Below are 22,120 nucleotides of genomic sequence, written 5' to 3'. Positions count from 1 at the left end.
AGCACTATGATCAGCCAGGATTCTCTAGGAAAATAAGCCAGGCTCCCAGTCCACTGCAGAAGGCCTGGGTGTGTGGCTCTAGACTCCATTCCCTTCATAATAAACACCATCTTCCCAGGGGAGAACAGGTTGCAGCCAGGCAGCATTGCCTGTGTGAGGCCTCAGCCAGCACAACAGTTCTGACCGAGTATAAACAGAGCACACAATTAAAACACATAATTATAGGGTAGGCTGGAGCCAGGAGGTGGGCTCTGTTGGTGGCCCTGAAGCCAGCTGCTGGCCAGGCTGCCAGCATCTCCCTGACAAGCCACATCCAATTTCAGACTGGAATAAGCCTCCAGTGGATAGATGACAACAGAGTTGGGAGGGCAGAGGAGTGTGACACACCTCACTGCTTCTTTAGCTCCTAGGGCGTGGACCGTATTCTCCCAAGGAGTATTCTGGAGGCTTCTGGGAAGACACTCCTCAGTGCAAGAGAATTGGAATTTCACATTTTAGGGACCCGACTGTCTCATCCACATACTGAAACAATATCTAATTTTTCCATTATGATAAGACAAATGCTGCCAGGTGTAACTTAAAAGCTCCTTGTTGTTGGCCAAAGCACTGCAATATATTATGCACTTTCCCAAAATATGAGAGGTCGGGAAGCATTGTAAACAACATGGCCCAAAACCCAGGCATGTGGTACGGTTCTTTCTGCCTACCTGCAGGTGCAAATCCCTCTTGTCAGGCACTGAAATGCTGATGTTCGCTCAACTCTATCTCAATGATCACACTATCAGTGTTCAATGCACCTTTCTTGGGATAATGATAGTAAAAGGAGTTTCTGTATCCTTCCATCAAGGATCTCAAGGCATGTTCACACGGTTACCTGTTTCTCCAGCCTTCCTAAGAGGTTGACAAGAGGGACAAGCATTTGAGTCTCCCTGGTGAAGGAGGAGGGGGCTCTATGTTCAAGTGACTTGTCCCCAGCTTCCCTATCATGACAGAAGTAGAGCTTGGACTAGGATCTTAAAATGCAAGCAATCAGGATTGTCACTCTGAGCTTACTAGATTAGCCTTCAATGCATTGTGAAAAATGGACTCTGGAGATGCAAAATGGCTATTAATCACCATCAGGTGCAAGGCAGGCAGCATCTGGATTCTTAGTTTCTCCAGATTCATTTCACGAGGATCCTTTGGAAAGAGTTCTTTCTCCCTTTCTCCTCAGGATGGGTGGGATTTCGTTCCTTACCTCATGGAGAATACAGTAATTAGTCACTTGCCCTCAACACACATAATACTAGTGTGCCAGTAAGTTAAGTTGAAGTTGTTGTAGCTTTGGGGGTTTAGGTCAAAATCACAACATTCTGTGGTGGTAACTGAGGGTACATTGTAACTGTGAGTGTGCCCCTCCCGGCCTGCCCAGGCAATGTGTTCTTTAAACTTGTCCCTCCCAACCAGCCTGGGCAATATGCCAGAAGTAAAGAAGAAAGGTGGGGGCCCTGCAACTGAGCCCCTTCCCAACAGTGGGAGGCCAGTGGTGATGAGCTGTTCTCCTGGCCCAAGCAGCATAGGCCTGAGGAACAGGCGTTGCCCTCAGAAACACTGAATATGGGGTCACAGGATCTGACTTTGAGCCTTGGTTCTGCTATTTATTAGTGGGATTTGAAGAAAATCTCTTTGGGCATTGGTATCTCATCTATAAAAGTGGTTTAAGAATGATTACCTTGGCCAGGAGCAGTGGTTCACACCTGTAATCCCAGCACTGTAGGGGGCCGAAGCTGGTGTATCACTTGAGGCCAGGAGTTCGAGACCAGCCTGGCCAACATGGCAAAAACCCATCTCTACTAAAAATGCAAAAATTAGCCAGGCGTGGTGACACGTGCCTGTAGTTCCAGCTACTCGGGAAGCTGAGGCACGAGAATAGCTTGAGCCCAGAGGGCGGAGGTTGCAGTGAGCCGAGAAAGCGCCATTGCATTCCAGCCCGGGAGACAGAACGAGACTCCGTCTCAAAATAAAATAAAATAAAATAAAATAAAATAAAATAAAATAAAGAATGATTACCTCTCAAATAGTGATTACTTTGTTAGAGTTAGAAGACAGTGTGGTGCAGTGGTAAGACCCATGGACTTAAGAGATGCACAGTCCGGGATTTGGATTATGTTCCATTGCTCACTAGTTGTGAGGCCCTTGGGCAATTCACTAAATAGAGCTAACCCTCAGCTTCTCATCTGACAATAGAGAATGGTAACAATACAGAGAGGGTTGTTTGGAGGTTTTTACCAACTCAATGCCTGGTGCACAGTTGGCACCCAATAAACCTTCTTTGTTAATATTACAGATGTAAGATGCAAAGCGCAATGCAAATGCAAACAATTGTGATTATTTTCTAGGCTTTAGGCAAGTGTTGCCAATACATGAAGTGCTTTGCATATAGTAAATGCATAATAAGTCTGTGCTAATTATAGCATCCATAGAAGCAGTTTCTTTCGCTCTGGAATGCAGCTCAGAGATTAGTATCATTTGCAATAACTACATTCCAGGCTGCCAGCCCCACAAATTAGACACCAACTAAAGACATGCAGTACATGATTCAGCTGTAACTCAGGGGAGGGCTTCTGATGACAGCTAAAGCCACAAGGGATCCGATCTGAGTACTTTCGATGTGTCAGCAGAAGGCTCTTCCTCTCGCAGTGATGGTGCACACACTGCCATGTGTAGTATGAGGCGCACAGTGTGCTGGGACCTCTCCAGGTCCAGGAGAACATACAGCTGTCGGGGACTGTGTTGGCCATGAAAACATTCTCCACGTAGGCATAGCCAAAGTGGAGGGTTCTCGCAGAGGTGATGTGTTCTTTAAAAAACAAAAATTAAAAAAAAAGAAAGAAAAAACAGGGGCTCTCTTTCCTTCCGTGTATATTCACTCTTTTGCTGACATCCAAGGGACTTAAGTGGCAAATCAGTATTAAGCACAAGCGTGTGCAAGAGACCCGGGGACTGTGCCACAGTTTGGGGCTGGTAGGCACTTAGAGTTGGGTGGGAAGCAGGCCTTGCCTTTAGCCTCACGTCACTGTGACCCTTGGATGGACCCTCACAGAGCTCTGGTGTCTTGTTCTGGGTTCACAGTCTACTGCGGGCAGGGAGGAAATGGAAGTATTCAAAGAATCAAGGAGAAGATAAAAATGTCAAGAAATGCTTTGTGATAACAAATTGCATAAACGTAAATTATTTAGCCCAAAGTAAAGGAAGTTAAACTGAGATTAAATGACATTTAACAACTGGCTGTTTTCCATTTGCACTGAGGGAAAAGCAAGTGAGGAAGAGAATTCTCTGACTGCACAGGGAGCTGGGATGGCGCGTGCCCATCTATAGGGGCAGCTGAGATGAAACCAGACTGGAGGTATGTTGATCGCTACTGAATCTGGATGAAGATACATGGGGGTTCATTCCACCATCCTCTCTGCTTTTGTGAATGTTTGATAATTTCCACAAAGTTAAAACAATGAAAGAAAGGCGGCAGCTTCTACTCAACTCCCACCTACAGCTGAAGGGCAGAATGAAGGTTTGGAGTTGTCCACACTGATTTTTTTGGAATGGTGGATTTCATCAGTTTTAAACCACTACGTGAAGTCGCTCCACCTCTTCTTATTTGCCACAATGTGTTTCTTCCAGCACAAGGGAGGTATTCTTGCTCTCCTTTTGCAGGATTGGGGGACTGAGTGTTCCAGTTAATGATTTCATAGCTGCTGCTACTTATGAGCTTATCGAGCTTATCACGTGTCATGTGGTGTATGTACTATGCTCTTTACCTGCATTGTATCATTTAACCCTCACAACAGTCAGCTCATTATTATCCCTGTTACACAAATGAGGAAACAGAGGCTTCGAAAGGTTAAATATCTTATTCAAGGGAATATATGGATCTTAGGTTGTAGAGGCAGGATTTGAACCCAGACAGTTTGACTAGAGTTCCTCTCCATGCCTGCGCTTCATAGCTTACTTAAACTTTGGCGTCCTCCCTTTGTACTTTCCAGATTGAACAGCTCTAAAATTTTCATTGCGTCTCTATAAAGAAAGCTTTCAGAAGCTTAAAGACCTTCCCCAGCCTTGACTCTGTCTCCAAATGTGCAGGAACCCAAACCACCCAACATCACTCCAGCTGCAGATGCTATTGTTTATAATATGTTATCCCGCTTCATTCTCACAGCAGTCCCAACGGGGGCTCAGGCAAGTCTGACAACTCTCTAAGGACACAGAGCCGTGGCCCAGCCCAGACTCCCCAGGACTCTGGTGCATTTTTCTCCCCTCCTATCTGATGCTGCCTCTAGGTCCTAAGCTCAGCCCTGCCCCCCCGCCCCTGCTGCCACCCTGCCGCCCCGGGTGCCTTACATGCACAGTGAGAGAATGACATTTCCCCAAACTCATTGGCTGGTGTCATCAGGACAATTCCACTCCACCGGTTCTGGGTCTATTCATTCATTCTCTTCTCAGTGCATAAGCTCTTGCTAGGATGATTTTAGGGGTCCTGTTGGCCACTGGTTTCACTCTCCCTTTCATTCTCCACTTTATAGTCCACCTCCACCAAGACTAGAATAACCTTTCTTAAATACTAATCTAGATCACTCTGCTGCTTAATATCCTGCAGAGGCTCCCCATATCCTCGGCCATGCCTGTGCTGGTCCCTGTCAGCCCGGCTGCCTCTCCCGTGGCCACCCCCACCCCACAGCCTCTGCTTCAGCTGGGAGCCTCGGCAGTTTCCAAAACACAACCTGGTGTTCTCTCTGTGGAACCTTTGCCCACTTCGCTTTATCTGCTGGGATTGTCCACATTCCCCCTTTTCTGCCGAATGAATTTAAAGGATGACTTTAGGCCAAGATTTCACCATTCAGCGAAATCCTTTCTGAATCACAAATCCCCCCCCAGGGCCCCTCCCACACTTCACCTATCCATCACTCCCAATGGACCGTAAGCTCTTTGGAGATAAGACTCCATATCTGCTTAACTTTGTGCCTTCAAAATTGAGCACATGGTAAACGCCCTGAAATATTCATGAAATTTAAGTACAGAATCAATAAACCGTCCGGAATTCCCCACCACAGAGAGCCAAGCAGCTCTCTTCGGAAGTCTCATAGCACTCTCTATCACTCTTCTATTAGCCCTTCCAGTCTTATCTCTAATTATTTCTTTCTATGTCTATTTTTCCCACTACATTGGAAGCATTCTTCTCCATTAGACTCTGAGATCTTCAAGGGTAGGAGGTACAGGCCTGAGCACAAAGCCCAGCACATAGTAGGTGTTTAATTTATTGATTGAATGAAGTGACTCTTTCTCCTCAAACTTCATCACCCAAAGGCACCATCTTACACCTCAGATAACTTCCGCGTCAATGCAGTGGTTTGAGTTTGTTCACGCTGAAGCAACCTTCCACTTGTCCGCCCACTCATATCTTAGGGGATCCTCCCCTCCTGTACCTTTTTGGCATGGAACCTCCCTACCGAAAGAGCTCTGTGTCACCCATATACATGGTGAGTTTCAGTCTGAACTTCCTTTTTCAGATTATTTATAAAAATGTAAAAGCTGCCCTGACTCAATGCCAGCCACTGTTGAAACACTATCCCTTACATGGTCCCTGGGCCTTAGCTCAGTGCTGGGCTGCCATCTTTGTAGGGCGGGCAACAGAGCCTTCATCTAACCATCCGTCTGCCCGTGCACCCATCCATTCATCCATCCCACACATGTTGAACATCTAAGAAGGACGAGGTCCCGTGCCAGGCTCTGGGAACTTCAGTGATAGACAAAACAAAGTCTCTGGCCTCAAGGAGCTCAGTTGAGACAGAAAACAAACATGGAGCAAATCATCGTAATGCTGTGATAGACGTGCTCCCCCAGTCATTTAAAGCATGCAGGTGGGTCACGTAGTGGGAGATAAACTCTGCCCCAGAAGGGACAGGATTTGAGCTGGGCCTTGATACATAAGCAGAATTTTGCTACCCAGACAAGAGCGACAGAATAGTGGGTGCAACGGGGGAAGGGATCCAAGAAGCCACAAGGTGGTCACAGGAGTGAGAGAGGGCATGGCAGGGGAGACAAAGCTTACCCATTTATATTTTCTCACTAGGGGAAAATTTTTGTTTTCAAAGCCTGTGGGTCAATAATATCTTTGTAAAGGAAGAAAGGCATATTGATTATGGCCTTGCCTCTTCCAATAGCCAGAAAAAGCCAAGAGTCTCTTCTACAAAGCTATGGAAAGAGCTGGAAACGGAATCCATTCTTTCATCCAAGATTTCCAGCATCAGTCACATGTACCTATGTATTAATGGGACTGTGATCATGCCCCCCACTGCTGTACACTCCCTGAGATCAGAGACTTTGTTATGATCTGTGTTCCCACATGGTCACAAGCACCCCATAAATCCTTGCTGAATGAATGCACGGGCCCTGCCGGCTACCAGGAACTGTGCTAGGTACTGGGAATAGGAAAATGGACTAGACGTGTTGCCTGCCCATCCAGCTAGGAAGGCTGACAGTCTGATCTGTTTGTTACGTGATCCAGTTTCTCAGGAAGGCATTTTTGGAGTGGTAAGAAATTATTTGTTTTAAAGCTTGAGGGAAAAAAAAGATACAAGCTGAGAGGTGAGTCTTTCAGTGTGGATGGAAGGCCTCAGGCAGCTTCCAGGACGTGCTTGCAGATGCCAGTGCTGCCCTGCTCCTTGCTCTTGTCACTCAGGCAGACAGGTTCCCTGGGAGGACCACCGCTCCTCAACACCCTCTCCTCTCCCCAGACCAGACTGGTCCCCTGCAAGGAAAAGTCCCCTGCCTCAGTCGCCCTTCCCTGGGCTGTGCGGCACACTCACATGCGCGAGTGCACACACACACACAGTCACACGTGACCACAGTCAACACACAGTCTCCCCTGGTTACACACATATATAATCACACACAATCACACACATGATCACTCATGCAGCACACAAGTGATCACTCACAATACACACTGACACAATCACACACGATCACATACAAAACACTCATATCAGGTCACACACACAGTTACACATGTCACACCCACCACACCCTCACAGTGACACACATTTGATCACACCCACAACACACACTACTAACAGTAACACACATTTGATCATACACTCACACTGTCACACACATGGTCACACTTATGCAACTCATGCACACAAACATCCTTACACACAGTCACACATGGTCACACACCCACACAGGCAGTCTTACACAGACAGGATCACAGTCACAACACGAGCTCACAGATAGACACACATGCTCAGGCAACACACACACAGTAACACACACATGATCATATACTTATACAGGCACTCACACAGTCACACACAGATACACATGCTCAAATGCACACAACATGAGCCCGTGTACTCAACCACTCAGTCACATGCTCACCCACATGCACAAACACATGCTCACACATCACACTCAATTCACATTTGCACATACACATTTATGTGTGCACACAGGCTCACACAGCACAAACTCACACAGAACCTCACACACCCAGACATACACACAGCCTGAGCCATTCAAGCGGCAGTACTCACATTTTCCATCTATTGGTGGTTTCAAAACAGGAAGCCTGCGTGGGAAGGGGAGGTGCTGGTGAAGTGAGAACCACTGTCAAGGGGCCCAGGTGCATGGGCTGGATTCAAAAGGGACATCTCACTGGCGTCTGGGTCTCCCTCACAGGCAGGAGAGCTGGGCTGCGCGAGGCCCTGACTTGGCTCAGCTCCTGAGCAGCACCAGCTCTGGCGGGGAAGGCACTGAACGCCCGTCTGATGCAGCCACGCTGATCAAATCACACCTCTTCCTCACTAGGGGTTTTCTGTGAGGAAGAAGGGAGCACCCTGCACCTTCCTGTCTGCCAATATGGGGCCCTCTCCTTTGGAAACTGCTTCTTCCAAGAGCCCTTCCAGACTTAACTCGTGCCTGCCATGCTGCCTTGTCCCTCAGGCCTTCTGCTGCTTACTCCATCATGCTCCTTTGCAATGGAAACATTCTGCTTTGTGCCTTACCCCAACCCCACTCCAAAGTGAAAGAGACCAGGGATCTGCTTTCGAATATTCACATCCTTGCAGCACTTTGTGTTTTACAGTTTTTTTCATAATTAGCATCTCCTTCAATCCTCAAGACAGCTTCATGAGGCTAATAGGATACCCATTTTACAGATGAGGAAGCTGAAGGCAAGAGATTAAGTCAGCCAGGCATGGGTTCATTCCTCTAATCCTGAAACTTTGGAAGCCGAAACAGGAGTATCACTTGAGCCCAGGAGTTTGAGACTAGCTTGAGCAACATAGTGAGACCCCCATCTGTACAAGAAATAAAAAAATTAGCTAGGCATGGTAGTACATGCCTGTAGTTCCAGCTACTCAGGAGGCTGAGTGGGAGGATCACATGAGCCCAGGAGTTGGAGGTTGCAGTGAGCTGTGATCATGCCACTGCACTCCAGCCTGGGCAATATAGCAAGACCCTGCTTCAAAAAGAGACAGAGAGAGAGAGATTAAGTCACTTGTTCCAGGGTCCCAGAAGTAGACTTTCTGATCCCAACTTTCCATTTTCAAGACTGTCATAACTCCTATCTCCTACTCTGGCTCTTAAGGTAACTCAGCACGGCCAGAGCAAAAACTGATGGCAACAAGGGTGCTGAAAGGAGAGAAGACTAAAGAGAGAAGGAACAGAGAGCTGCCACAGGAAGCAGGCACCCAGGGCCAGGTGGGCCATGGAGGCACTCACTCTATCCCATCTCTCACACACCACACACACACACACACACACACACACACACTCACGAATGAACTCTAGCTGGCCAGGCTCAAGCTCAGGCGGTGTTCGGGGGTGGGGTCACTCCATTTACGTACTTGAATTGCTGGAGTGGCTTGGAACTGATTTCCATAACATACAGAGAAAAAGATTAAGGGGAAGTCATAGTATGACATTTCTGGGGGTGAATGACATCCCTGGAACTTCAGTTTTTTCCCTTTCTCTGAGAAAAGTGATTGGAAACATTTTCCCACAGTAGTGACCTCGCAGAGGAAAATGGCCTCGATGCCAGGCAGCTGATTCCTGTGCTGCATTCCTGACAAAGGGGGTTCTGGGGGGGAGAGTGGGGATGCTGGCAGGCCACCCTCCCATACTGGCCTAAGAGAAGGCCTAGTGATCTCACACGTGTGGCCGAAAGGAGACAAGAGTGGGCCGCAAAACAAGCCCAGACTGGCTTTTTCCGCCAGGCTAGCACTTCTGTGGCAGCCCATGGCCTCCTTTTCCTGGCCCTCTTCCTTTTAGGTTTTACATATTTCACAGCCGGGACCCACAAAATGGAGCATCAGAGGTCATAGGAAAAAGGATGGGTTAGACTCAGGGGAAGCCCTGGAATTTCCTTTCCTGGAGATCTTCAAGACTGAAACGAGAGACTCCTGTACTTGGGAGGGTTTCTTGCACTTCTTGGCTCAGTTTGCTTCTCCTGTCTGCAGTACTGTCCAAATCTCTTTTTCTCCAAGTCCCACCCTTTTCTGAAAAGCTTCTCCCTTCCAGGCTTGAATAATCCCTGAGGTCAGAGACTGCGACCAACGCAGTCTCACTGACTGACAAGTGAGGAAGAATCTTCCTGGAGGAAGCGGATCCCTGAGATGATCTTGGACTGTGTCCACCTCCAGATTTCGTTGCTGCTGAGCTAGGGGAGGGAGGGAGGGGTTCTCAGGATTCTGCGCCACCATCAGACCAGAGAGGCTAAATCTCATCTCATGAGTAGTGAGAGTGAGCCAGGTTCCAGAAGAGATCTGGCAAAAGGGGAGGGGAGTCATCTTGGGGGGTTGGACTGCTTCGGTTGAGTGAAATACTAAGGAATTGCTCAAGGCTGGTTTCCTTGGTCTTGGTCAGCAGAAGGGTCCAGGAAACAGAACCCAGGGGAGGGGAAGAGCAAAGGAGGGTTGCTGACTCCAGAAGAGGCTCTGAAGCAGCCTGGCCACCCAAGTTCAGAAAGTTCACGTTTCTGGGGCCTGGCTGTCGTGAGGGCCTCATGGGAGGGAAGAGGAGCAGCTGGACGCTCTGCTGCTTACGGGTCTGTGCTCTCCCAAGCAAAGCATCACGGGGCCTCCTAATGCAAATGTCTTGGCCTTCCCAGCAGGAGACCCCGAGGACTTCAGGCTTGGGGTACTCGATCATTCACGCAGTTCCTGTGGCGTGGGATGTTCACTGACCACTATGTGAACTGACTTAGATCTTAAAGGGAGGGGCTTGAAATGAAGCAAACACAACCTCTGGTTTTGCTCATTCGCTGAGTTCTAACATGAACTTGAATGTTCATTTATTGGTAAACAGCCAACACCAAGAGTGCTATTGTTGTTGATTTGCATCTTTGTGGGTTTGGGTTTGTTTCTGCTGAACACTTCGTGGATACATCTCATTTAAGATCAAATTGAAAATTTTTAAAATTCACTGTGAAGGAAAAGAGCCGAACATGAAAATATCCTATGAACTGAGAGTAAACTGAGTATTTTATTCTGCGAAGATCTTATAAAATCTGAATCACACCACAGCTTCAGTCCTCAAGCTAGCTGAGAGGTTAAGTTCTGAATTCCTCGAGTTTTAAATAAAAAAATAAACTTTGTCATTTTTAAGGTGAAAAGAGCTAATAACCTGGAAATACTTTTACATAATTGGGGCTTACCTTGAGGACAGAATTCATCTATATGTCAATAAGGACTTTGAAGTAACAAGGAATCAAAATCCCTGAGAACGATTTGTTTTTAGTTAGATTATTAACCTCAATCCCCATTTCATGTACATCATCATGTCCCACTAAAGCAGGACTTTGCTAAAAAATGGTCTAAATCATGGGTTCTGTTTCACTTTAAAAGTAATACAGTGACTTTTTATAAAAAATGAACATGTGGAGATGTTTGTCTACACAACCTCTATCTTGGTGTTCAGTATCTCAAAACTGGCTTCAATGGACCTTTCTGCCTTCAGCTTGGCCCCTTGCCCCACACACATGCACACGAATGGTCTGCACACATCTGGTAAGTCAGGGTGGCTTGCAAGCACAGACTCAGGAGTGTACAGGATGGCTTATATTCAAATTATACCTTGTCTGTTATGGGCAAGTTATCCAACCTCTCTAAGCATCAGTGATATCCCATGTATAATGGGAATAAGAATAGGACCTGCCTCATATGGTTGCTATGTGCATCAGGTGAAATAAAACAAGTACTTAGCACTATGCACACAACACATATTGTGCTTTCAGTAAACAGCTGCTGGCATCCTAATCCTGGGACAATGCATGGTTCACCCTTTTCAGAGCCAGCCATTCTCTTTCAAGTGCATGCTCTTTCATCAGGAAACATGTCAGGAAAGCCCATCCCCTTTTCTTCACCTGGAAAGATCCAGTTCACAATTCAAGGTGCGGTTCAAATGCCAGATTTGCTGAAACTTTCTTGTGACCTCCCAATCCCCAACCACATGATAGCCAGTTAGTAGCTCCAAATTAACCTATCCACAGTCTACTGAAATTATGTCTTTAGATCTTGCTTTGCCACAAAATATGGTATCCTTCAGCATGCAGAACTGAATATTATTCCTCTTTGCACTGCAGACGCCAGGCACCCAGCAGACACTCAATATTTATTAAATGAATACGACAAAATGGAATCAAATGGCATCTGTGAGAATGTCAGGATGTATGGAACATATGGCTTTACAGAAATACAATCCATATTACAGCTTTTCCAGAAACTAGTTATTTCTGGGTGGACATGAATGTAAGGAAATCAGCTATCATAGAAGACAGGATAAAAGGAGAACGCTGAAGAAGAAATTAGGGCAATGGCTTCAGGGTTGTGCCATCTGTCCCAAGGATGTGTTATCCATCTTGCAGGTAAATCCCGGAAAGCTTAATGGGAAAGTGATACTTTTGAACCACTGCCCAGCCCCAAACACAAAAACTCTTGCATCAAGACAATTTGGGACATAGCAAATGAGCTAGATCAATTTGCCAAATCAGAGAGTGAGCAGAGATAGAAATTTAGACCTACACTTGGAAGGAAACTTTTCAGAAGACAAGACTGTTGTTTTCCTTCAGTATTGCAAAGTTAGGAAGCAAATTTATGTCCCCTGAAAATCAGAGGAGAGCAAGACATTTGGATACCTGACATGGACACCCACCGAGAGCATGGAGCCGTCAGGAGGAGGAGAGAGCGTGAGAATAATACTGTATGCCAAGCACTATAGTAGGTACTTGATAGAAAATGCAATGTCCAAAAGAACCTCAGAGATAAATCTTATTATTCCCATTTTATTAGTGGAGAAACTGAGTCTTGATGAGGTTAAGTGACCTAGCCGAGGTTAAACGCTTACAAGCGATTTTTTTGCTCTCTATTAAAATTCCTCCACCTGCCACACACTGTGGACAGCTCTTACCTAAATCTTCCTCCTCTATAATCCATACTTCTCTCTACTGTTAGAATAATTTTTCTGAAACAGGTTGAGTTAAACCTTCCACTCCTCAGTCTGGGCATCGTAGTGAGACCCTGTCTGTACAAAAAATTTACAAATTAACCGGGTGTGGTGACATGTGCTGTAGTCTCAGCTACTCAGGAGGCTGAGGCAGGAGGATCCCTTGAGCCCTGTAATTTGAGGCTGCAGTAAGCCACCACACTCCACAACTGAGCAACAGAGTGGGACCTTGTCTCAAAAATGAAACAAAAACAAAACAAAACCCTTCCACTCCTGTAAAATTGTCCACGGGTTCCCTTATATCCACAAAGCAAAATTCAAATATTCAAATTCATAAATGTAAGCTTTATTTATTTATTTATTTATTTTTTGACAGAGTTTCACTCTCGTTGCCCAGGCTGGAGTACAATGGTGCGATCTCGGCTCTCTGCAACCTCCTCCTCCCGGGTTCAAGCAATTCTTCTCCCTCAGCCTCCCAAGTAGCTGGGATTACAGGCATGCACCACCACACCCGGCTAATTTTGCATTTTTAGTAGAGATGGGGTTTCTCCATGTTGGTCAGGCTGGTCTCAAACTCCTGACCTCAGGTGATCCGCCCACCTCGGCTTCCCAAATTGCTAGGATTACAGGCATAAGCCACTGTGCCTGGATGAATGTAACATTCTTTACAGGCTCAACTTCCACAGTCGCTCTTCCTGCCTCTTGACCATTGCACTTGACCACATCTGTTGTCATGCCGTGTAACCCCACGCCTCAGGCTTCTTGCTATACCTGTCCTTCTGTGTTGCTTCACTTTATTCCCATGGGAAGCCTGTCTCCTCCTCTATCTTCTCTCTCTTCCTCCCTGGAACTGCTTCTTTGCATTTAAACAACCTCTCTGAAGTGCTCAATTGCACTGTCCCCTTCAGCTAAAAGTCACTCTAATTTGGCACTTCCCCACTAACAAAGTCCCTAATAGTTATTCACGCCATTGAATAATAATGGCTAAGATTTACTGAACATGTATTAAGATGCCAATCTAAATACAATGCAATCTTTCCAACTTACGGATAAGGCTCAGTGTAAAATTAATAACAGGTCTCAGGTCACTGAGTAAGCAGCAGTGAGAATCTGAGTCACCACACTCTATTCAACGGGATTTTTGTCTCTTGGCCTCTCAACAGTAGTGGGGGCGTCTCCCACTACGAACCCTCCCTTTGTTCTCTACTTTTACTTTCCTGATTCTGCCCCTTTGGTTTGTCTTTTACCCTTTTCTCTAGTGGCTTATTCTCGGTTTCCTTTGTAAACTCTGACTTCTCTACAGGCACTTTAATTGCTAGTATTCCTCGGGAATCTGTCCAATCTTTCTCCATACATTCTACTCATTCTCTCTGGGTAATCTCAGCCATTCCCTGGGCTCTACCTCCGGCTTTTACATGCTAAGGATGCCCTTAGTCTCCAGGTCCCTGCAGTTTCTCCTGCTCCACCCTCTGGCTTCCTGACCTATTCCTTACTAGAAACCTCCACTTGAATATCTTACTTGCACTAAACCTCGTGTGTTCAAAAAATGAACTCGCCTTTTTCCCCTCCAATCTCGCTTCTCTCCAGAGTCTCTTGGCTTAGGGCACAGCATCCATGCAATTTCCCAAGTTAGAAACCTAAGATCCGTCCTTGACATCTCTCTTTCTCTCACCTCTCCTATCTAATTCATCATTAAGTCCTGTCCATGTGTGCCTCCTAAATTTCTTAGGCATTGGTTCTCTTTGATCCCTTGTTTTCTCTCTATGCTAAGCCCTTATCACCCCTTGCTTTGAGTACTCCAGCAGCTTTAACAAATCTCCTGCTTCCAGTTTTGCCCTTTCCAATTTATTCTCCAAATATACAACAATAATCATACACTCTTCTGCTTAAAACTGTCAGGCCTCTGAGCCCAAGCTAAGCCCCTGTGACCTGCATGTGCACATCCAGATGGCCTGAAGCAACTGAAGATCCACAAAAGAAGTGAAAATAGGCCGGGCATGGTGGCTCAAGCCTGTAATCCCAGCACTTTGGGAGGTCGAGACGGGCGGATCATGAGGTCAGGAGATCGAAACCATCCTGGCTAACACGGTGAAACCCCGTCTCTACTAAAAAATACAAAAAACTAGCCGGGCGTGGTGGCGGGCGCCTGTAGTCCCAGCTACTCGGGAGGCTGAGGCAGGAGAATGGCGTAAACCCGGGAGGCGGAGCTTGCAGTGAGCTGAGATCCGGCCACTGCAGTCCAGCCTGGGTGACAGAGCAAGACTCCATCTCAAAAAAAAAAAAAAAAAAAAAAAAAGAAGTGAAAATAGCCTTAACTGATGACATTCCACCATTTGTTTCTGTACCACCCTAACTGATCAATGTACTTTGTAATCTTCCCCACCCTTAAGAAGGTTCTTTGTAATTCTCCCCACCCTTGAGAATATACTTTGTGAGATCCACCCCCTGCCCACAACATTGCTCCTAACTCCACTGCCTATCCCAAAACCTATAAGAACCAATGATGATCCCACCACCCTTTGCTGACTCTCTTTTTGGATTCAGCCCGCTTGCACCCAGGTGAAATAAACTGCCTTGTTGCTCACACAAAGCCTGTTTGGTGGTCTCTTCACACGGATGTGCGTGACAAAAACATCTCAGTAGCTCCCTATTTCCTCTAGGGTAAAGTTCCAGAACCTTAACATGGCTAAGCCACCTACCTGCATGCTCTATTTTCTGGCCCTTACCTGGTTTACTTTAGGCTAACCTCTTCTAGCAACACTAGATTTCTTTCAGTGCCTCGAACGTGCCACATTTTCTCACAGCTGAGCAATGGGCATGCATTCTTTCTTCAGGAACATTCTTCTCCTTCCCTACACTAATATCTCTGCCCACCTCTCATGTCTTAGCTTAAATCTTCTATGTTGCTTTCCTTGATACTTATTTCATTTCTTCATTTCATTTCATTCCATTCCATTCCATTTCATTTCGAGGCAGGGTCTCACTATGTTGCCTGGGCTGGACTGAAACTCCTGGGCTCAAGCGATCCTCTTTCCTCAGCCTCCCAAGTAGCTGGGATTACAGGTGTGAACCACCACGCCTGGCTTCCTGATCCTTAAATCTCCCAGTTACACATTCTCATGACACTCTGCATTTCTTTCCCAGCATGCATTCTGCCTGTAGTTAATTACTTATTTGATGTGTATCTTCCTTCTCATCATATGTGCATGTTAGCCTGTTGTTCTCAGTGGTAAGTGTAGTACAGGCCATGAGGTAGATGCTCCGTAAGAATGAAAAGTCTTGCTCAAGCCCCACCTTCTACATGAACTCCTGAATTCTCCCAGCCCTCTCTCTGTGGTCCCCTAGCCCTTTTGTTTTCATTCTGCATGAATTAGTATTTAGAGTTTTATCTATCTCTCTCCTCCATAAGTTATGACCTTCTTGGAGAAAAAGACCAGGTCTCCTTTCTGCATGCCTTAACGTCTAGCATGATGCCCATGCTGAGAACTTGTAGTTCTCAGACCAAAAAGCATCAGAATATAGAATGAGGTTGTGTCTGAAAAAACTCTAGGGATGAGTTACACAGATCTGAAAAGAGGTGGAAGAACACCGAGAAGCAGAGGGAGTTGGACTTTAGCAGTAGATGTTTGTTTTTTGTTTTTGGGTTTTTTTTTTTTTTTTGAGACGGAGTCTTGCTCTGTCGCCCAGGCTGGAGTGCAGTGGCGTGATCTTGGCTCACTGCAAGCTCCGCCTCCCGGGTTTACGCCATTCTCCTGCCTCAGCCTCCTGAGCAGCTGGGACTACAGGCGCCCGCCACCACGCCCGGCTAATTTTTTGTATTTTTAGTAGAGACGGGGTTTCACTGTGTTAGCCAGGATGGTCTCGATCCCCTGACCTTGTGATCCGCCCACCTTGGCCTCCCAAAGTGCTGGGATTACAGGCCTGAGCCACTGCGCCTGGCCCAGCAGTAGATGTTTTTATCTGTGCCCTGGGAGAACTGGCATAAAGCTGAAATAACAAGAAGTTAGGAAGCATTCTTGACTTCTCCATCTTTCTCTGTCAGGTACCAAAGCATCCTAAACGAGGCTGAACTGCACTTCCTTTCCCCTTTCTGAACCTCCACTGTCTTGGGCCAGAATATCTTTGTCTCTTACCTGGCCAAGTCTGCTCTGGTTTCCTGTCTTTTCTCCCATTTTATACACCATCCGCATTGCTATCAGTTATTCTGGTGCTCAGATGTAACCATATTACCTCTGCTTAAACCTTCAGGGATTCTCTGTTACCTACAGGTAAAATCCTTTTCAGATGGTGTCCAAAGTGCTCCATGATGGTTCTGAAATCTATCTCTCTAGGCTCAAGCTGTCACTTTGCTGTCATGCCCCCTACATCCCACAACTCTGAACTCTCCCTCCCTCACTACCTCATTTTCTTCTTTGCCTTTGCACGTGCTGGGCCCTCTGCTTGGAACTCGGTTTCCCACTTCGACACGTAGATAGACGTCTTCTACATACTTTTCTATGTCCAGACCAAATATTTCTCTGTGAAATATGGTGGAATTAGTTGTTGCTACTAGGGACTCTCAGATCTCTCTGGGCATTTCCCACACTGTGTATTCCTTTACTGAACCCAAAGAAGACAGGGCAATGTTTTTTTCTTCTTTGAATCTCTCGCCTCTATCACGTATTAGGTGCTCAACAAATGTTTAATAACTGAAGGAATGAGGTCTAGGTCTTTGTGAATTGGGTTGGTGGAACAGGCCTTCCTGTTCATCTAGCACTGCATTTCTTTCCTTAACTAGAAAAGTGTGTATTTAGCCTGTCTTTGTGACAAGCTGTTCTTGTTAGGAGAGAGTTCTATTACACTAGCTTTCTGTTACCCACATGTTGGGGACTGTAAATTTCTTTGCCCATCTAGTGTAAGAATTGCAAATGAAGCAGTTTAGTGTGCTAAAAATACTCTTTTAAGTACATTCCAAGGGCAAATAAACCAACAAGAAATATATGCTATTGGGTATTATCCATGTGATTGTTCTAATGTCATTTTGCTCGGAATTTATGCAGTTCTTCTTCTCTACTCAACCTCTTAAGTGCAAATAATTGAAGGTTGTCAAAACATTTGAAATAACTCTGACCCTCATGTGTACAATAATAATAAGGTGCAGAAAAAGTACTGGCCTCCAAAAAGGGGAAAAGTTCACTGCTGAATGGCTTAAGTAAAAATAAAATGAGTTTATATAAAGTTTGCTAGGAAACAGGAAGTTAGAAAAAACTGTGATAAGGAAAGCCGTAAAGAGCAACGGTGACCTAGAAAAGACGGATCTGAAAATGCAGAGGGAAACGTTTGACACAGATGCAGGATCATTTCTCTAAGGGTTTTTTCTTTTTCATTCTGTTTTTTTTAAGATACAGCTTCAAAAGTGAGGATTAAACTCATCATAATTCTATAAGATAAGCACATCTGATGAGGGGGGAAAATGATTATTCACTCTACTGGAATTGCCTCAATGAAACCCTCTTGATGAAAGCTGCATCTTAAAATACTCATCCAGTGATGAGGACTTATTTCAAGATGTAAACCAAGGCGGTCATCGGTGTGAGGCTTGCTTGTGAAGCACGCCACATCTTCAGGATGTTGAGCTAAGCCAGTGTGCTCATAAGTGTCCCTCCCAGATGGCTTTTCTGGACAGCCAGTTCCCACCCCAGTGGCATACTGGAAGCCACCGACAACTAGTAAATCTATGAACACCATTCAAGCAAAGACATGGGGTCAGAGCACAGTGGCTTCAGACCTTGAGCCTCTTCCTTTCTCCTTGGGAATCCCCGTCTGCTCAGGCCAAGTCCTGTCCTCAGGCTCAGCCATGCCAAGCTCTTTTCAATGTCTCTCTCTTCACTGCAGCTGTTGATAAGGCCCACAGTTGATCACCAGGCTACCAGCCCCTTTTCTGTGCTCATGAAAACAAAAAGCTTTTGAAGTACAAATCTTAAGAGAGGAGACGTTCAATTTCAGCTGGGCATGGTGGCTCAAGCCTATAATCCCAGCACTTTGGAGGCTGAGGCGGGCAGATCACCTGAGGTCAGGAGTTCAAGACCAGCCTGGCCAACATGGCGAAACCCCGTCTCTACTTCAAACACAAAAAATTACCCAGGTGTGGTGGTGCACACCTGCAGTCTCAGCTACTAAAAAGGCTGAGGCATGAGAATTGCTTGGACGCAGAAGGCAGAGGTTACGGTGAACTGAGATCATGCCACTGCACTCTAGCCTGGGCGACAGAGTGAGACTCTGTCTCAAAAACAAAATAAAAAAAAGAGAGGAGACATTAAATTTTGACTGCTCAACTCTCCTGTGAATTATCTTGTACATCATTCAAGATACAAGTCAACTGTCACCCTCTAAGATATTCTAGTTCTTTGATAAGACAAGACACTATTTCTTCTGAGTTCATGCAGTGCTATACATACCTCTATTATCATATACTCTTATCATGACAATAATAATCTGTTGACATATCCACGGGTGTCTGTAAGGCAAAGACTCCAGGGCTACTCAACACATTTGTGGAATGAATATGTCAATGAAGCCGGCTGCGAATGGAGGATTATGGGAAGTAGATTTTGTCTGTCAACAGCCATTAAGAAACAAAAGCCAAACATGTTGAATGGCAGGAATTACTGATGTGAAACTTGGATCTGGGCCATGTTTTGGCGCGAGGCACTTGAACCACATAAACAAGCAAACTGGATGGCTGGGATTTGTTTCTAGTGACTTATCGTTGACATACTTGTTGATGTTAAGACTCCTCTTTCCAAAGTCAATACCTTCACTTCATCCAATCACTGCCAGACATCTTTCCCTGAAGAATTTATTAAACTGGACACCAGGGAACTCCAGAAATAACGGAGATTGAAGAAAGCACTTTGTATTTGTGATGATCTAAATTAAAATTTAATTGGGTTTGAGATGGAGTGAGTGGGAAGCTGCTAAGGTTAGTCTTCTACAGCAAAGGAGGGAAAACTTTTTTGCTGTGTATGAAGCCAACACCCCACCTCTACACTCGACTCCCCATATGCGAAGACCTTTGGCATTTTCTGTTTAGCACAAAGGCTTTGAGTCTTTAAAGAGAGAAAAGCCAATTATATGACCGGTTGCGTGGGGAGACCTTTGCTCTGCCATCCCAAAACACCTTCAAAACCTTTCTGCTTGATATTATGTAGGTATAGTGATGGGTACATCATAACAAGCCAGGAATTTCAATGATTCATTAAGAGAGAGAACAACATTTCACCGGAGGGAAGGAAGGGAGGTAGGATTCTGCCGCTGTTGGAATAGGAGGAGCTATTGATTAGAATCTATTGTTTGGAATCCAGAACACTGCCTGTCCCTTTGAATGAGGATGGGAAATTCCAGGGAAAACCTTTTCTGATAAAGTTGTTGGTTTACACAAGTGTCCTTACTTTAAGGCTATTTTTAATTAGCTTGTTGGTTTATGTAATTGAGTGTTGTTGGGGGTGGAAAGATGGGTGGTGGAAAGACAAACCATGATTTCATCTCCATTATAAACACAGGAAATACGTGGTGCTACAATAGGACTTTACAAGTTGTATTTTACAAGTTGCAGGAAATACCATGGAAGAACACAAGCCTTCCTTAAGGCAAGATGAAGTCCAGCCCAGAGCAAAATTCCTGTGTCTCCATTAGGAAATAGATACTTACAACGTGCAGGGCCTGGGCAAGAGTGTATAGAGAGGCCCACATACTCCAATGTCTAAATGTTTACAAATAATCAAGCGACCACCAACTCATAAATATGCCTTAGCCTCCTACCTTGGCCAACACACCTTCATAACAACCTGGTTAGAGGCTCAGATTTCTTGCCATTGTGTGCCAGGCTATGGCAGCTCGGGAAGAGCCAGCAGCCAGCTGGCCCTGATCGCTTCTCCTGTGGTCTGCTTCCATCTGCTTTTAGCTCAGACCCTGGCTTCTGTGGGTACCAGGAGGGTCCTCACATGTATGCATATGGGTACCCCGAGAAGATGTCAAAGTTGTGTCCACACCCCTACAAACAGAAGCTCCTTTGTCATCCTCAGGGCTAGGGCTGTCTGTCTTTGGGAGACTGGAGATGGGGGAGAGACCCCAGAAGCAGGTTCCTAGTCATTTGTGTTCTGACTATCCAGAGCATGGTGTGTGTGTGTGTCGTCAGGGTGGGAGACACATAAGCTCCAGTGTATGCGCGTCTCCTTGGAACTAAGACCTCTTCACTCTGTACTAAAGAACGTGGCCATGGGAAGACCAGAATGGAGCATTCTAGGCTAGAACAGGTCTGCGTACAAAAACGTCAGTAGTGGGTGCGACAAGAGAGTAAACATTTAAACAAACTAGTGGAGCAGTCCTGCCTTATCCATGGTTTCACTTTCCAAGGGCTCAGTGGTCAACTGTGGTCCATGAAAAATTGCAGAAATAAACAACTCACACATTTCAAATTGTGCGATGTTCTGAGTAGCACGATAAAATCTCGAGCCATCCCACTCCATTCCACTAGGGACATGAATCATCTCTTCGTCTAGTCTGGATACAGACTGTGGATGCAGCAGTGAGTCCATGCTGTTTGGTCTCTGCCTGTTAGTCATTTAGTAGCCATCTAGGTTATCAGCCCAACTGACCCAGTGTTGCAGTGCTTATGTTCACATCACCATTATTTTAATTTATAGTGGCCACAAAATGCAAGAGTAGTGATGCTGGCAATTTGGATATCCCAAAAGAGAAGCCGTAAAGTGCTTTGTTTAAGTAAAAAGGTGAAAGTTCTTAACTTAATAATGAAAGGAAAAAAATTTGCATGCCGAAGTCGCTGAGGTCTACAGTAAGAACTCCTCTTCCATCCGTGAAATTGTGAAGAAGGAAAAAGAAATTTGTGCTGGTTTTGCTGCCACACCTCAAACTGCAAAAGTTATAGCCACGGTGCATGATAATTGCTTAGTTAGAATGGAAAAAGTGTGAAATTTGTGGATGGAAGGCATGACCTGAAACAGAATCCGATTGACACAGTTGGGTCTGGTGCTATCCATGCTTTCAGGCATCCACTGGGGGTCTTGAGTATACCCGAGTATAAGGAGGGGCCACTGTAATAGGAAAATCGCATCGTAGAGACTATGGGGATTGCAGACATGGCAGAACCTTTAGCGGGTAGAAGTGGTAAAGGTTCCACTGTCAGGAAGGGAAAGGAAGGAGGGCAAAACAAGGACAGAAGGTGAATAAGAATCCAAATATTTGCATCACAGTGGGCTGAGAAGGCAAGCTCAGTTGTGCAGCGATGTGCAGTGTTGGCCCTACAGCTCTATGAGGAGGTTTGGCTTAGGATGGGCCTCTCTGGGTGCCAGAGGAGGCTGACCTGAAACAGAGATGATCTGGCAACATGAATGGAAAATACCAAGGATAGCATGGAGTTCATCTTGGCCACTGTGCCAGGTCAAGTCCTTGGGTCTTTTAGGGGATGCATGGAAAGGCAGGAACCGCCCCCCGACCCATGTGAGTACAATTGTTCAAGGACCTGTGTGATGTCACCCACACCCTGTCATGTCTGTGGAAGCCACTTCTTCCACAGCCACCAAGCCATCTCGGCTCACTGCAACCTCCGCCTCCTGGGTTCAGGCGATTCTTCCAGCCTCCTGAG

The 22,120-nt window shown here is 45.8% G+C and overlaps 1 protein-coding gene across 3 annotated transcripts in view; it reads right to left on the bottom strand.

Moving 5' to 3' along the window:
* Positions 1-22,120, bottom strand: part of UBASH3B (ubiquitin associated and SH3 domain containing B) — a 155,083-nt gene that overhangs the window by 58,461 nt on the left and 74,502 nt on the right. Inside the window, exon 1 of one of the 3 annotated variants that reach the window (XM_077960653.1) lies at positions 7,569-7,758. Within the exon in view, the coding sequence (XP_077816779.1) occupies positions 7,569-7,663 (95 nt within the window). The 5' untranslated portion in view covers positions 7,664-7,758. 3 annotated transcript variants of the gene reach the window in all.

Source organism: Macaca mulatta, chromosome 14, assembly GCF_049350105.2.
Source record: "Macaca mulatta isolate MMU2019108-1 chromosome 14, T2T-MMU8v2.0, whole genome shotgun sequence".
In the NCBI taxonomy this organism is placed as follows: domain Eukaryota; kingdom Metazoa; phylum Chordata; class Mammalia; order Primates; family Cercopithecidae; genus Macaca; species Macaca mulatta.
The sequence above is the reverse complement of the archived record's forward strand: the minus strand, read 5'-3'. Positions and strand labels throughout refer to the sequence as shown.